General features: G+C 41.3%; 1 protein-coding gene across 8 annotated transcripts in view; it reads left to right on the plus strand.

Annotated features, from left to right (window-relative positions):
* Positions 1-14,437, plus strand: part of fsip1 (fibrous sheath interacting protein 1) — a 46,196-nt gene extending 31,759 nt beyond the window's left edge. For 3 of the 8 annotated variants that reach the window (XM_047345259.1, XM_047345260.1, XM_047345264.1), the window contains 2 exons: positions 786-938; positions 14,197-14,437. In XM_047345259.1, the coding sequence (XP_047201215.1) occupies positions 786-938; positions 14,197-14,313 (270 nt within the window). In that variant the 3' untranslated portion in view covers positions 14,314-14,437. Of the gene's footprint in view, positions 1-5; positions 139-216; positions 303-785; positions 939-14,196 lie in introns of those variants that run through there. The other 5 variants (XM_047345262.1, XM_047345265.1, XR_007035074.1 and 2 more) reach the window with 4 other exon arrangements.
* The last annotated feature ends 1,284 nt before the right edge of the window (positions 14,438-15,721 follow it).

Consider the following 15,721-nt stretch of genomic DNA (forward strand, 5'->3'; position numbering starts at 1 on the left):
TTTAGTGCTTACAGTTAGCTCACCTGGATCTTTCACTCACACGGTTTCTCAGCTGTAATTTGAAAGGACTCAGACCACATTTGACTCAAATTAACTTTCTCAGGCAATTGCAAACAGGTCACAATTTTGCAAAATTGGGTAATTATATATTTCAGAATAAATAGTAATTTTTCAGAATTTTTGCCAAACAACATTCAATTCTCTGGCATCATTTAGTTTTTCTTTTCAGCTTCTACAAGCATTGGCTGACGATACTGGAATCAGCATTTTGTTCCCATTAGCCTGCAGGGTCTGTTTGACTGGTGAGTTTAATCTCATGACTAAGGTTCATGGCAACAACAAAAGATATACAGCATGGTAGTCAGAGAGTCACATTTTATAGTTATCATCTGTCAGTTAATAGTGCTCCATGTGGGATTCTTTTATTTCTTTCTGACCTATTTTCAAAGTTTGCTTTAGATGTAGCTTGTGGTTAGCTGCTGACGTTGTGCACATAAATATGTGATTTATTTTGCATCCTAAGTGGACTTTAACTGAGCATTTTTGGTTTGTTTAGTAAATGTGTAGTTCTGCTTCAAGGTCTCTGTTAAACTTTGGATTAAATCAATCCAAACATCTTTAGGAATCACAGAGAAATGGAAAATTTAATGCGAACTGTTACTTGCTTGTATGCCCGTTTAAAATGCTTCCAAGTGCCCACTGTTAGTTGAGTGCACTCAAAGTGCACCCATGTGAGATGAGTTGTTTCTTCCTGTGAGAACTAATTATGCCTGCTATGTATCAAGGGCCCTGGTTCCAAGGTTGGTTGGAAGCACAATGGGGACCAGCAGCCAGGAGAGAAGGTCCTGCAGGATATAAAGGAGAGAAGAGAACTGGAGAGACGGCTCCATGAGATCCAACAGCAGCTGGAGATTCTGGGTGGTGGCCAGGAGAAGACTGTGAGTTCAAAGCAGCCTCCATCATTTACGCACAAAAACATAGAAAAACACATGCTTGTATCTATACCATCGTTTCTGTCTGTGTTGTGGGTTCAGTGTTTGTAGTTACTAGTTACACCTGTGAAAAATAGTACAAGCACACGGCTCGTTACTAGTTGTTCTCTGACTGGTTTGAGGGGACGATGGAATCACATTTGCATTCATTCCCAACTCCACAGGCTCAGGTTTGTTCTTAGCTACAACTATGAGTTTGTATGTTCTCCCCTTAATGCTTCATTTCTCCCACTGTGTTTCGTTGTTTTTTTTAGCATTGTTTCTTGGAATTCAGTATCTTCACTACAGTGTTCCCCCAGAAACATTTAAACTCTGTCTGGTTTATAGAGCTGCCTGCAGAGTTACAACCAGAGGTCCTTTCTCCAAACTATGTAGCTAAAGACACAAAACAGGAATGTCCAAGAACAAAGGTTGATACTAAAACTGATTTCTGCTTGTACTGGCATTTAGGACATTACGTTTAGTGTGCAGAGAAAGAGAACAAAAACACTGGGAATAAGTTTGCTAGTTTGATTTTGTCATTGGGCTGCATTTCAGAGTGTTGCATGCATTGTCTTGCAATAGTAATCACTCCCTGTCAAATTGCAAACACTTACTTAAATGGATTTTATGTGACTAGCAAAAAGTAGTCCATAATTGTGAAGTGGGAGGGAAATTATAAATGACTTTAGAATATCTTACCAATAAATACAAGAAATACAATACTTGCATGCTTTTGTATTCAGTCATCTGTGTTCTGATACCCCTAACTAAAATCAAAAGTAAAAAAAAAAAACTGTTCAACTAATTTCAGATCTGCATCACATAATCTCAGTATAAACACATTTCCACTGTAAAGACCTCTGAGGTTTGTTACAGAACACTAGTGAACAAACAGCCTCATTAAGAGCAATGAACATGGCAGGCAGGTCAGAGATACAACTGTGGTGAAGTTAAAAGCAGGGTTAGATTTGAGAACAAAATGTCCCAGACAACTGTTCAATCAACCACACATGAATGAAAAGAGTATAGCAATGCTGCAAATCTACAGAGAAAAGGCTGTCCACCCAGCAAGGGGAGCCTTACCAAGTCAAGTGTCTTTAATAGTCAGCCATGAGATAAATGTGTGCCTGACAGAGGGCTGTGCTGCACCTCAGTGCAAAAAAGTGATGTGCATGAAGACTTATTAAAATAAATTCAACAAACACATGGTATAAGGTTGTCTGGTCAGATGAGATCGAAATTGAACTTTATGGCCTTATTGCAAACTCGATGTGCCAGCATTATACATCACCTTGAATGCACCATCCCATGACAAAACAAGTTGGTGACACCATCACCCTGTTGGCAGAGTTGCTGGAAAGATTGATGGAGCTAAATACATGGCAATCCTGAAAGAAAGAAATGCGTAGAGGCTGCAAAAGGTTTCAGATTATGGGAAAGGGTCTTGTTCAATCAGGACAACTGCCCTAAAATACAAGCAGAGGTAAACTGGAAGGGTTTAGGTCAAAATAGAGATATATTAATTTTGAATAATGGTTCAATCCCAGTTCGGGCCTTATTTAAATAGAGTAGACCTGAAAATGTATGTTCAGACATTTCCATTCTATCTGGCTAAGTTTGAGCTATTTTGAAAAGAATGAGCTAAATATTTAGTTTAGGTGGTAGAGACATATATTAAGACTTGGTGGCTAAATACAAATACACACCAGATTTTTCAGTTTTGTATTTGTCAAAACCTTTGTAAACTATGTATAATTTTCCTTCTGCACCAAAATAGTGCAATGCTTCGTGTTTGTCACATAAAATCAGATTGAAAGCCACTGTTTGAAGTTGTAACGTGATAAAGTTAAAGCGGTCTGAATCATCCTTAAAAGCACTGTTTGCTGAATAACACTGGCTTAACTCACAGATGAACCACAAGATAATGTATGTATGTCTAATTTAAACATTAAAGAGGCATGCAGACAGTGTGGTAGAAACATGTATGAGTGGCTGCCACACCCTAACATCAAAAGGCATCATACAGCCAGGAGCTGTGTCTGGCCTAAATCAGAAGCAACAAATGGAATTTTTAGCTAACACGCCGACACTTTATTTGAGTAAACTGTTCTTTCATGGTTGTCACGAAACATCAGACCCACCAGTTTGTTAGCTACTGGTGGTGCAGCAGACGTCTTACGTTCAGCTTGCAAGTCACTAATGAACTGAGCTCAGCGAGTTAATTCAAGCTGAACTGTTCACTGATGGTCTATATTCTTAGTGCCAGCAGGCTTGTTTGGAGGCTGTGAAAAGATTTATTGGCTGAAAATCTTTCTGGGACGGCATTCTTAAAGCGGTCTCACACAGCTGCAGTGTACTCATAAAATTGATTTGTATAACATCCATAACTCAGTGGCTCCCCTTCTGTCTTTTACCACCGAGTGTACCTGTTACGTTGGCTTTCTACAGGTTCTTGGTGATAATTTTTTGACAACCTGTAAGAGATTAGAGACTTCACAATATTTCACAGCACTATGGTCAGCAGTTTCTAGTAGTAGCTTGATATGAAACTATTTAACCAGTAGCATTTCTGTTGTATTAAAAAACAAAGTTCCGGCGGGCGACCAGGAGCTCGTCCCCAGCAGGCACAGAGTTCCGGCGGGCAACCAAGCACAGTAGAGGACCCCCCAGAAACTCTGTGGAACCCTTTGAGGCAGAAGCGGAGCCTGGCGAACCCTCGTCTCTGGGTTCAAAGGCCAGAACGAGGACAAACTGTTCCTTGAACCCCTCATGAACAGGGTTCGACGGCGCTTCCTCCTCGAACCCCTCATCTCTGGGTTCAGAGGCCAGAACGAGGACAAAACGTTCCTTAAACCCCTCAGGAACAGGGTTCAGCGGCGCTTCCTCCTCGAACCCCTCGTTGCAGGGTTCAGAAGCCAGAACGAGGATAAGTTGCTCCTTGAACCCTTCAGGAACAGGAGCTGATGCGTCGGCGGGACCCTCAGTGACGTGAGCAGGGGCTGAGGCGTCGCCCAGACCCTCAGTGGCGTGCGCAGGGGCTGAGGCGTCACCGGGGCCCCCGATGACTTGAGCCGGGGCCTGCCTCTTACGACGTCCTCTGCGCCGTGTGGAGGGGGTTGAGGCTGACTTAGGGTCAGGCGTCATCCCAGGCTGTGGTGTGTCATGCTGTGGTGTGTCTGGCTGTGGTGTGTCTGGCTGTGGTGTGTCAGGCTGAAGACCTGGCTGTGGACCTGCTCCCTGGAGTCCTGGCGTGGAAGGAGGTGGACGGCAGTAAAACTGCCTTACTGCAGTCTCATAGTCCCTCTCCATCTGCCTGATCCTCTCCATCAGCTCCAGAGAGGAATACATGAGGCTGGTCTTCCCGAAGCACTTTATCTGGACCACAGGAAGGCTCCACGCCGACGTCTCTTGCGGCGGGAGGAGGGCGAGGGCTTCACTGCCGGACTAGAGTGCGTAGCCAGGGGAGCAGGCGGAGAACAGTGCTGAACCGCCTCACGCTCCATCTGCTCCAGCAGCAATGGAGAGGGTAGAACCTCCAGGTCGGTCGGCAGATTCCTCATCGCCTCCTCCTTCTGCCGTTCAACCCAGTGATACAAGGCATCTGCCTTCAGCTTGTCCGCGGGGTCCATTGTTGGTGGAAACATTCTGTTGGTTCTATGGTTTGCGAGATATAGGACCCCAGAATGCATACGAGCAGGCATCGTGATGGTAAGTGCAAAAGGTTTAATAACAAAAAACAAAAACTCACAGCAGGAGGCAGGAACAAAACAACAAATGGGCAGGCGAGACAAGCATGGCATGAGCAAAAAAACAAGACATGATCTGTGAACAAGACATGATCAGAGAAAAATGTTGCCGCGATGACTAACTGAACAGGTGTGTATATATGGAGTGAAAACCAGGTGGACCAAGGAGACAGATTAACTTGGAGCAGGTGAACCGAAAAAAACGTAATTAACAGAACAAAACGTGGCTGGAGCAAAACAGAGACTCTTGAACACAAACTAGAAAAACATGAAGCAAAAGCATAACCAGATCCGAAAAACCAAACTTGACAAAACATGAACAAGACGACAAAACAAAAGCATGACCAGGAACATGATTCAAAACCTGAACTGTGAATAAGACCAACAAAAACCCAGAAACCAAAAACCAAACAACCCCAAATCATAACAACCTTGTGTGGGAATGGATTTCACCAGCTGCAGCCTACCTTGACAGGAACTGATGACGTCTATGGCCTGTGACCGTCATAATGTAATGTTTATAAGATTTATAATAACTAATATCTGATGCTGCTCAGCTTGTCGTCTTCTTAAAATGACTTTATGCTTTTGTGTGTACATTTGTTAAAGTTTGGTTAAGAAATATATTGTGTATAATGTACTTTTACTTTAATCAATGAAATTTGTAATGAATTGTTTAATTTTTACTTTGCCAATCACATTTCTGTTCATAATTGACCTATTAAATGTCTTCAAGGTTTATGAAAAAGAGTGTTTTTTGCAACTTTAATTATAAATGAAGTCTCTCCCAGTGTCTGCTGTGCTTGCAATTTGCCCCGGATTAGGAGAGATGAATGGATGGATGGATATTGTAGTCATGCATTCAAGTAAATACACAACTGGGAATATAGTTTGACATCCACACTTTTGATACATGTTGAAATGAAGACTCAGCTAGGCTTTGTCTCATAGATATGAAAATTCATATTCATTCATGGGTGCTTTGGAGCATCTGTGACCCTAGAGGGCTAAGGAACATTTCCAAAATTGAAAAGGTACTTTCAGTGGCAAGCCAAGTAGTAAAAATAATAATGCATTTTATTTGGTGGCATCTTTCAAGGAACCCAAGAACACTTTGCAAATTTAAAAACAATAAAGAAAAGAGTAAAACAAACTGAAATTAATAGCTATTAGAAATGGCTAAGAAATGAAAGTGCGAAGGTCAACAGTCGGGTTGTGATTTGAAGGTTGTAAGTAGTAAGTTTCCAGAGATTGCTGTAGACTGATATGTTTTGTGGCTCCAGACAGATTATGTAGACCAGAATTAATCTTTTCATTAATGCTAATCATAGCTTTTGCTTTTTTTTATTTTGTAATTATACGCCCTGACAGCCATCGGTAGACAGGAATTGCATTTTTGCAGTACTCTCAAAAAAGGCCATACTCCAAAATACCAAAATAGCCACGTTACCTACTGTCTGGACAGATCTGAGTCAGCAGCAGGAGCACAAGATGTTCGCAAAGGCCCTGTATACCATGGTGAAATTAAAGAGACACCAGGCATCTGGTCATCTTTGGAAGTTAGTGATCAGGAAAGTGATTCTGAAAGTAGTGTTGACACAGAGTTAGACTCAGGTTGCATTTCTTCCAGAAAAGTTCTCATTGAATTTAAATTTGTTCCTGAAAAAGTAGAATACAACAACAAGCTTTCTCAACTGGGAAAAGGGAATACACAATTTTGAAACCTGGCACTTGGACTCATGTCATAACTGACCAGATTTGGAAGAAGGTCAAAACACGTACATTTGTGTTCCAAAGAGCCACGGTCTATCCGACTGTCAGCAGTACCTACATAGAGATCAGAGGCTCCTTCTAAAGAGTATCAAGGCCGTGTTGAAATGACTTGTGGCAGACAGCCAACAGTTAACAACCCAATGGTGCTCCAATGTTCCATGGAAGTGCAGCCGTTCCGCATTGGTTACTCAGGTCCTTTTATTCCCTTTTTATTCCCTTTATGCATGCTCAGTATGAGGGATTGCTGCAAAGTCAACGCCAGTGTCTGTCCACTTTCTCTACATGCTCATCCGGGAGGAGGGAATGCTGCAAGTCACTGACTGGATGCAATCTGCTGGGTTTCCTTAGATAGAAAAACATTTGATCCAATTTGAATAAATAACTAACTCCGACTGCACTGTTCAATTGTTAGGATTAATTGGAATGTATGTACTTGACTGTTGTGAAGTGCGTTGAGACAACATGTGTTGTGAATTGGCGCTATATAAATAAAATTGAATTGAATTGAATTGAATTCCAGGCAAAGAGATTTAATTTGCCCTTTAAACTTTAAATGATATACTACAATTCTGTAACTATATTTAAATACTTTATATAGAAAAGCAGAAAAATTGTACAACTACAGTACCAGGGTCCCAATCCTACTCCTCTCATGGATGAAGGTGGAACACACCCAAACAAAGAACAATCATCACTATATACTCTAGGCTCCACCTTGTTACATGAGACCGAGCACAAACCTCAGTGTATCAGTAAATATATTTGTAAAAGACTCCATCATATCTTTTCCAATACTAAAATATAGCACACCTCACAGTGGAAGCATTGTAGATATTGGACTGGACAAGTTTTTCTGTCACCACTGGAGTCATACTCAGCTGCATGTGTACAAGACATTGTCCAGGAAATGTACTTCAAATGGCTCCATAAAATACAAATAAACGTGGTGACATGAAAATGTCACAGTTCTGCAGAAAGAAATAAAAGTCATGTGATCGTCTGAAATTAAAACTTATATCTTCTAAACAGCACAAACCTGCACAAACGAAGCACTAAAAGATGAGACCACTCCGGTTCAATTCGGAGCAAGCTGGGGTGTTGGTGACACCATAGGCCGAAATTTAAACTTATAATATCTCATAAACCATAACAGCACAAACAAACATTTTAACGGCACAAACCCACACAAACGGAGCACTAAAAAAGTAGATCACTCTGGTTTGTTTTAGAGCAAGATGGGGGGATGGTGACCTTTGGATGACCTAAAAATTATTCTTCAATATCTCAGAAACCAAAGCAGCACAAATTAAAATTTCAGCAGCACAAATGGAGTACTGGTTTTTTTATGCACTACTTAACACGCAACTCATTCTGCTCATTCACTTGTATAAGTTGCAAAAACTTGTGTGCTTCATCCTTCCTTGTGATAGCTTTATCCAAATGGTAATTTTTCCAATGAAATTCAGCTTGGAGCCAAGAAAATTATATTTCCTGTCACATTTTGATTTTAATTGTTCTCATTACCTGTTTTTGTAGCATGATTTCCTGCTAAAAAGGAAAAAAGTCAGTGCCTCTACTATAAGTGTTATTTAACCCAACAGCACCGAAAATGTAGTCCCTAACAGTTTTCTCAAGGTGCAGGTGGATACCCAGGCACAGGGGCATGTCTCATTATGCCCAGAAACATTTGAAAATATTCAAGTGCACTCAAGAATCGTCTTATTGACCCCTGAGTGCAAAAACAAGAAAAAAGATGATCTCACTTTTTTGGATCAATTTCAAACTTGAATAGGACTCTAACAAAGACGAGGCTGTTCAGCCTTCCAGCTATCTGCCTTGTAGAGGACCACCAGCTCTGTGCAGCTCACAATCAGCTCCTGTACACACCCACACACACACTCACTCACATGATGCAGTGCCAGTTCAGCACAAGCGTGGGCTGCTCCACGTTCAAAATCTCTGACTTCTGTCACATACCTGAGCTTCATTGGCCACAGACTCGGAGGCCAGCCCTCCTGTAATGCAAGGAGGCTTCTATTCATTCCCCCGCTTTTAGATATTTCACAAAATAAGCTGGCAACGCTTTCTGCAGGAAAAAGGTTGGTACAACATTGTAAAAAAAAACTTTAAGCGTAAAATTATTAATATTAATATTAATTTTAATATCAAGAAGATTTTGTCTTCACAAATATGTCATTATGGGGTTATGGCAAAATCTAGAACCACAATCAAGGAGGGAAACCTTGCACCGCGAAGGCAAAAGAGTGCCGGCGCTTTCCATGCTTTTTGGACACTGGGACTTTTTAGCAAGACATCAGGAAAATGTGCATTAGGATATGGGTCCTGGTGTCGGGATGGTGAGTGGGACTGCCTTGAATCAACTGGGATAAATGCCGGAGAAACTGTAAGGTGTCATTTTGGCCTGAGAAGTTCTGCATAAAATTGTGCTGGACAGATGGATTAAATTCGATACTCTGCAACAGGATGAAGTGATATGGTTCTGAGGGCTGTCAGACGGAGACCAGACCTTGCAAAGCTGTTCGAAAATGTGACTTTTACATCATTTCTAAGCTGTTTTTTTTTGTTAGCAAACTGGAACTGAATATATTTTGAATGTACACCGAACTGAAAAAGAGGAAAGTTGAACGTTTAAAATGTTTCTGCATTTATGAATTTGAAATATGGCACATTTTCTGGTTAAATGGCTGGATGAAGTACTGGTTAGTGGTTCTGAAGCAATGACAGCCAGACATATTGAACTAATCCCTGCTTCATGTTCAGCTGTTGCCATGGTGAAATAAGTGATCAGGAACATTAAGAGGAAGAAATCGGAGTAAGAGGTGAAATGACTAATTCAGTTCTCAGCACCACCACCCAGTTCCACAACAGGCTTTTCACCTCTTTTGAATGGAGGTGAAAAGTCAGCTGCTGTGCAGGGACTAAGTGTAAAATCTCACAGCTATTTCAGAAACACCTTCAGGAAACTACGTTAAATGGCTAAAATAACTTTTAAAGTGGGATAACACAATAACTCTTTAAGTAGTTGATTAGGACCAAGAATATAGTTTAGGAAATTAAAGGAAAACAATGTGCATGTGTCTTGGGTCGAGATGCAGCCAAATCAAAGTTCCTTCCTTATTCTGAAGTACAGGGGTTGGACAATGAAACTGAAACACCTGTCATTTTAGTGTGGGAGGTTTCATGGCTAAATTGGCCCAGCCTGGTAGCCAGTCTTCATTGATTGCACATTGCACCAGTAAGAGTAGAGTGTGAAGGTTCAATTAGCAGGGTAAGAGCACAGTTTTGCTCAAAATATTGAAATGCACACAACATTATGGGTGACATACCAGAGTTTAAAAGAGGACAAATTGTTGGTGCACGTCTTGCTGGCGCATCTGTGACCAAGACAGCAAGTCTTTGTGATGTATCAAGAGCCACGGTATCCAGGGTAATGTCAGCATACCACCATGAAGGACGAACCACATCCAACAGGATTAACTGTGGACGCAAGAGGAAGCTGTCTGAAAGGGTTGTTCAGGTGCTAACCCAGATTGTATCCAAAAAACATAAAACCACGGCTGCCCAAATCACGGCAGAATTAAATCTGCACCTCAACTCTCCTGTTTCCACCAGAACTGTCCGTCGGGAGCTCCACAGGGTCAATATACACAGCTGGGCTGTTATAGCCAAACCTTTGGTCACTCATGCCAATGCCAAACGACGGTTTCAATGGTGCAAGGAGCGCAAATCTTGGGCTGTGGACAATGTGAAACATGTATTGTTCTCTGATGAGTCCACCTTTACTGTTTTCGCCACATCCGGGAGAGTTACGGTGTGGAGAAGACCCAAAGAAGCGTACCACCCAGACTGTTGCATGCCCAGAGTGAAGCATGGGGGTGGATCAGTGATGGTTTGGGCAGCCATATCATGGCATTCCCTTGGCCCAATACTTGTGCTAGATGGGCGAGTCACTGCCAAGGACTACCGAACAATTCTTGAGGACCATGTGCATCCAATGGTTCAAACATTGTGTCCTGAAGGCGGTGCCGTGTATCAGGATGACAATGCACCAATACACACAGCAAGACTGGTGAAAGATTGGTTTGATGAACATGAAAGTGAAGTTGAACATCTCCCATGGCCTGCACAGTCACCAGATCTAAATATTATTGAGCCACTTTGGGGTGTTTTGGAGGAGCGAGTCAGGAAACGTTTTCCTCCACCAGTATCACGTAGTGACCTGGCCACTATCCTGCAAGAAGAATGGCTTAAAATCCCTCTGACCACTGTGCAGGACTTGTATATGCCATTCCCAAGACGAATTGATGGTGTATTTGCCTCAAAAGGAGGCCCTACACCATACTAATAAATTATTGTGGTCTAAAACCAGGTGTTTCAGTTTCATTGTCCAACCCCTGTATTAGGGAAATACATTAACTTCAGCAATACAGCAATGATGAGCAAACAGATCCTTTAAATGGCATTTCTCAGCCCCTTACAGTTGTTTTTGCCTTTTGTCAAACTTTAATCTTTCAGATCATCAAAAAAGACTTTATTATCCTCAAAAAAGAGCAAGAATAAATACAAAAAGCTGTTTTTGACTGATTACTTCTATCCAAACTAACTTGGCATTGTGTGAAAAGTAATTAAAAAATCTGCCATAGAGCGTCTCTGATAACTGGCAATGACTCTTTTACATTGCTGTGGAAGAATACTGGGTTTTCTAGCATGACAGGCCCATTTAAGGTCATGCCACAGCACCTCAATTGGATTTAGGTCCAAACTTTGACTAGACCATTCCCCATAAATCTTGGTTCCTTCAGTGACAAGTCATAGGTCCTGAAGCAGGAAACCAATCCCAGACAATCTCACTACCACCACGTTTAACTGTTGGGAATGCTCTTCTTCTGAAATGCTGTGTTAGTGTTGTGCCACATGTAAAGGAATTCGTAGCCCCAAAAGGTTACACTTTGGGCCGTGGCACTGGTGCAGCTGTACAGCGCCTGACCCATGTATGGAGGCTTCAGCCCTCAACGCGGCTGTCCCATGGTTCAAGTTCCGGGCATGGTGACCTGTGCTGCATGTCTTCCCCCTCTGTTCACCCCATTCCCTCTATGCCTACTTTAAAAAAATAAATAAATAAATGAAGGCTGCAAAACAAATCTATACAAAATTTAAAGGTTTCACTTTTGTCTCGTCAGTCCACAAAATATTGTTACTAAAATTCCCATCAGACAAAACACATAAGCAATACATTTTTGGTAAATATGAGACTGGCATTTTAATCATCACAAATAACAATTTGCCCAGTCTCTTATTGTTGAGCCATACACTGACCTTAACCGAGGCAAGCGAGGCCTGAAGTGTCTGAGATGTTGTTCTAGGTTCAGAGCACTCAGAGAGGTTTTGGTGCACCAGCCACTGCTATCATGTTTGCTCAATTTGTGGTTAATGGCTTTGGGTCACTGGAGTCCCAAAGCCTTCGTGATGGCTTTGTACCCCTTTCCAGACTGAAAGATTTTACTTTGGGTCTCATCTTCTCTTGCCTTTTTGTTTTAGATCAAGGCATGATGTGTTGCTTTTTAAGATTTTTCACATCTACAAAGTATTTACTTTGGTCTGCATTAGGTAATCAGGTTGTCAACTCTTAACTTTTTTGGGTGGTTCGATTTCTTTTGACACAGCGAAAACTCCAAGCGAAATAAAACTTATTACTACAAACCATGAGCAAGAACGTTCAGTCTGTCTATTGGTCAGATGTTTCTGGGCCGGGAGAACCAAATCTAAATACAGGAAGCAGATGCTTTGTTCAGAGTAAGTAGAAAACACTGAGAATTTACCTATATCATTGATATACAATCATATTGTCCATCTTGGTAATTTAAGGCCAGAAAAGGAGTTACACGACCCGACCCAATATAGGACTTCAAAAGTGGATTGTTTCATATGGGTGATGCATCTCTATCAGTAAAGAGCTGCAAGGATTCAAGGGTGGTCTAGATGTCAAATGATGGATGCCCTCTGTTAGTTCTACCTAAACAAGAATAGATGAGACACATGAATGTGATTTTGCTTCAGGTTACATAGTACAGGGGTTGGACAATGAAACTGAAACACCTGGTTTTAGACCACAATAATTTATTAGTATGGTGTAGGGCCTCCTTTTGCGGCCAATACAGTGTCAATTCATCTTGGGAGTGACATATACAAGTCCTGCACAGTGGTCAGAGGGATTTTCAGCCATTCTTCTTGCAGGATAGTGGCCAGGTCACTACGTGATACTGGTGGAGGAAAACGTTTCCTGACTCGCTCCTCCAAAACACCCCAAAGTGGCTCAATAATATTTAGATCTGGTGACTGTGCAGGCCACGGGAGATGTTCAACTTCACTTTCATGTTCATCAAACCAATCTTTCACCAGTCTTGCTGTGTGTATTGGTGCGTTGTCATCCTGATACACGGCACCGCCTTCAGGATACAATGTTTGAACCATTGGATGCACATGGTCCAACCCCTGTAGTTCAATGGAAAAGTAGGGAACATAATTGAATGGATGTGATACTTTTGCAGGGTGGGATAATAGCTTTGGGTGACACTAAGGTATAATTAACTAAAAACATTTTTTTTTTCTCATTCTATGTTGCTTATGTTAATTTTGAAGATCCTAATTAGAGTCCAGCGAAATACCTTTGAAACATAAGTATTTAGGTCATGTTCTGCTGACCTGAAAATGATATATAACAGACCCCTCCCTTAATCAATGGCTTAGATAAAGAAAAAGTGGGTCATCCTTACTTTAAAGCCAGGGACATTCTGTTCATTGTTGGATCACAGCTAGAAACACAAGTAAACCTGCTGAGAGAATGATGACGATGATTGCCATTCAAAGATGTTAACATTGTGCTCCTTTGGACATGTTTCAGTCATAATTCTCATCTTAAGAAAGCTACTTAGTTGATATTATTGAGACAAATTGACTGAGGCTTTACAGCTGTCAAAACAAAGATCAGCGTTCTCGCACCGGGAGATGGGAACCGTCTGTGAGGACTCATGTCCAGGTAAATGCAGGAGGTACACGTCTCCACAGCCAGAGACTTTGGTACAAAAATGGCAGCTTCCAGATGACACATTAGCCCCAGGAACAAATTTAGATCTTCCTCTAAACTAAGATTAAGTTGGTTGGCTTTCATTCTTGATCTCGCATGCAGTCCAAAGCAGGCAGCATGTGAGGAGTCAGGCATATCCTTAAAAAAACAGTCCTTACATCTAAGTGAAAATGTTTTTTTTCAAACAATTTCCAGCTAAGCACATGGCACAGCAGCAGCATATGAGTTTATTAATGTGATGTGCCAATCTTCTGTCAGGTCATGCACTGATAGTTAGAATTTGTCAGTTTGAAGTCCAGCAAAACTGTTTTGGGAAAAAAATTAGGTCAGGATATTGGAAGATATTGTGAGCTTAACCAGGAATTATTCTGTCTTCAACTTTGTGCTTTTTGCCTTTGGACTCACAAGATGTGGATCTTGGGACATTTACAGATGCAACACTGTTTGCTTTCACACACACACACACACACACACACACACACACACACACACACACACACACACACACACACACACACACACACACACACAGAAGTAGCACTTTGTATTTTAAATAACACATGTTTTTGATTTGTCTGTGCGTATTTCTTTCTTGCAGAATGAATCAGCAGACCTTATTGAGGATCAGCTTCTTTGTCTGCTGGATGAATGTGAGCGGACTGAGAGCTGGAGCCGTGACAATCAGAGGAACAAAACAGTGCCATCAGAACCTTAAAAACATCCAACTTGTCCATCTGGATTACGGCTCCCTGATTACATCACCATGCTTTTGTTTTCATTCATCAAGGATTATAAATGAATGAAAATGCAAATATTATAAATACATAGACTGATAAGATTTTTTTATTCTAATGGCCTTCTTGTATTCCACATGTAGCTGGATTGCACCCTTTTGCTTCAATTTGTGTTCACATTGGGGAAACAGCTGCTAAGACATTCGCTATCAACCTCAATATCAGTGAATAATGAATAACATTGCTGTCATTGACTGTTATCATTAGGTGCAGCTGCTCATAAACTGAATCGTGACTAATTAGGCAAACCTCCATATGACAATAGTCATGGTGCTACTTTAGGTTTTTCAATGTTGCTTTCAGGGCCATGTTATGGTCTTATTTACCACTACAGGTATCACATTTGCACAACGATATGACTTTACAGTCTGTGGAGTTTGGTAAAAATTTGAGAGGTTTCTGCACCTCCACCAGAGATTTAGCCATGCTTTAAGGGAAGAAATGCTAACAATACTTCCATTAGCTTATTAGCAGTTTAAGCAGATGCAGCTGTGTTTGTGTGTGTGTGTGTGGTGGGGGGGGGGTGTTTTTCACAGATCACTGTGAGGTGATCAGGTCGAGGCTCTGAAACCCGAAGTTGTTGTTTTTGTTTTAACCTATACTGCCACTATTGTGTAATTATATTGTAAACCCTCTGAGACGCTGCTTGTGCTTTCTCCCCCTTGATCTCCCTCCTTATTGCTCAACATGATGCCATGACTATTAGTTATTTAAGAGATTTTCAGAAGCCATTTCATTTTAGTCCGCTTGCATAGTCTGCACCTGGCTGATATGTGCCTGGAGGCCTTGTCTTTCCCCCATTCAGGCACTCAAACACCTACAGACATGCTCATTTCACTCCTTGCCTTAGCCGCACATTCTGACCCCATCGAAATGACAGGAATTCCACTTGACCTAAAACATATTAACAAAATGAACAAGTTCAGTCATATTGAGATGCCAGAGCTACTCTATCTGCCAGAGAATCTAAACACTCATACACACTAGATGGGCAAAAAACTTTTGTCTTCATTTTATGGCATGTGTACATTGTGTGTCTTTTTTCTTACACTTTATATGTAACCCACACAATACGTTTCCAGAATAGCAGAAACTGTATACTGCTCATTTTTGGTAATGGAAACCCAGTGAGCTCACCATGGCAAGAATGAGATCACTTCTAATGTAAAGACAGACACACAGCAAACTGGGACTGTCTGGGGTTTAGATAGCAGCTCTTTCTGTGAAAGACTTGAATTAGCTGACTGGAATTCTGCAAGCAGAATTCCAATACATATTTAGATATGTATGAAAATAATGGAATTTCAAGTTGCAGGCTGAGGTAAAGCA

The sequence above is a fragment of the Girardinichthys multiradiatus genome, chromosome 19 (assembly GCF_021462225.1).
Source record: "Girardinichthys multiradiatus isolate DD_20200921_A chromosome 19, DD_fGirMul_XY1, whole genome shotgun sequence".
NCBI lineage: Eukaryota > Metazoa > Chordata > Actinopteri > Cyprinodontiformes > Goodeidae > Girardinichthys > Girardinichthys multiradiatus.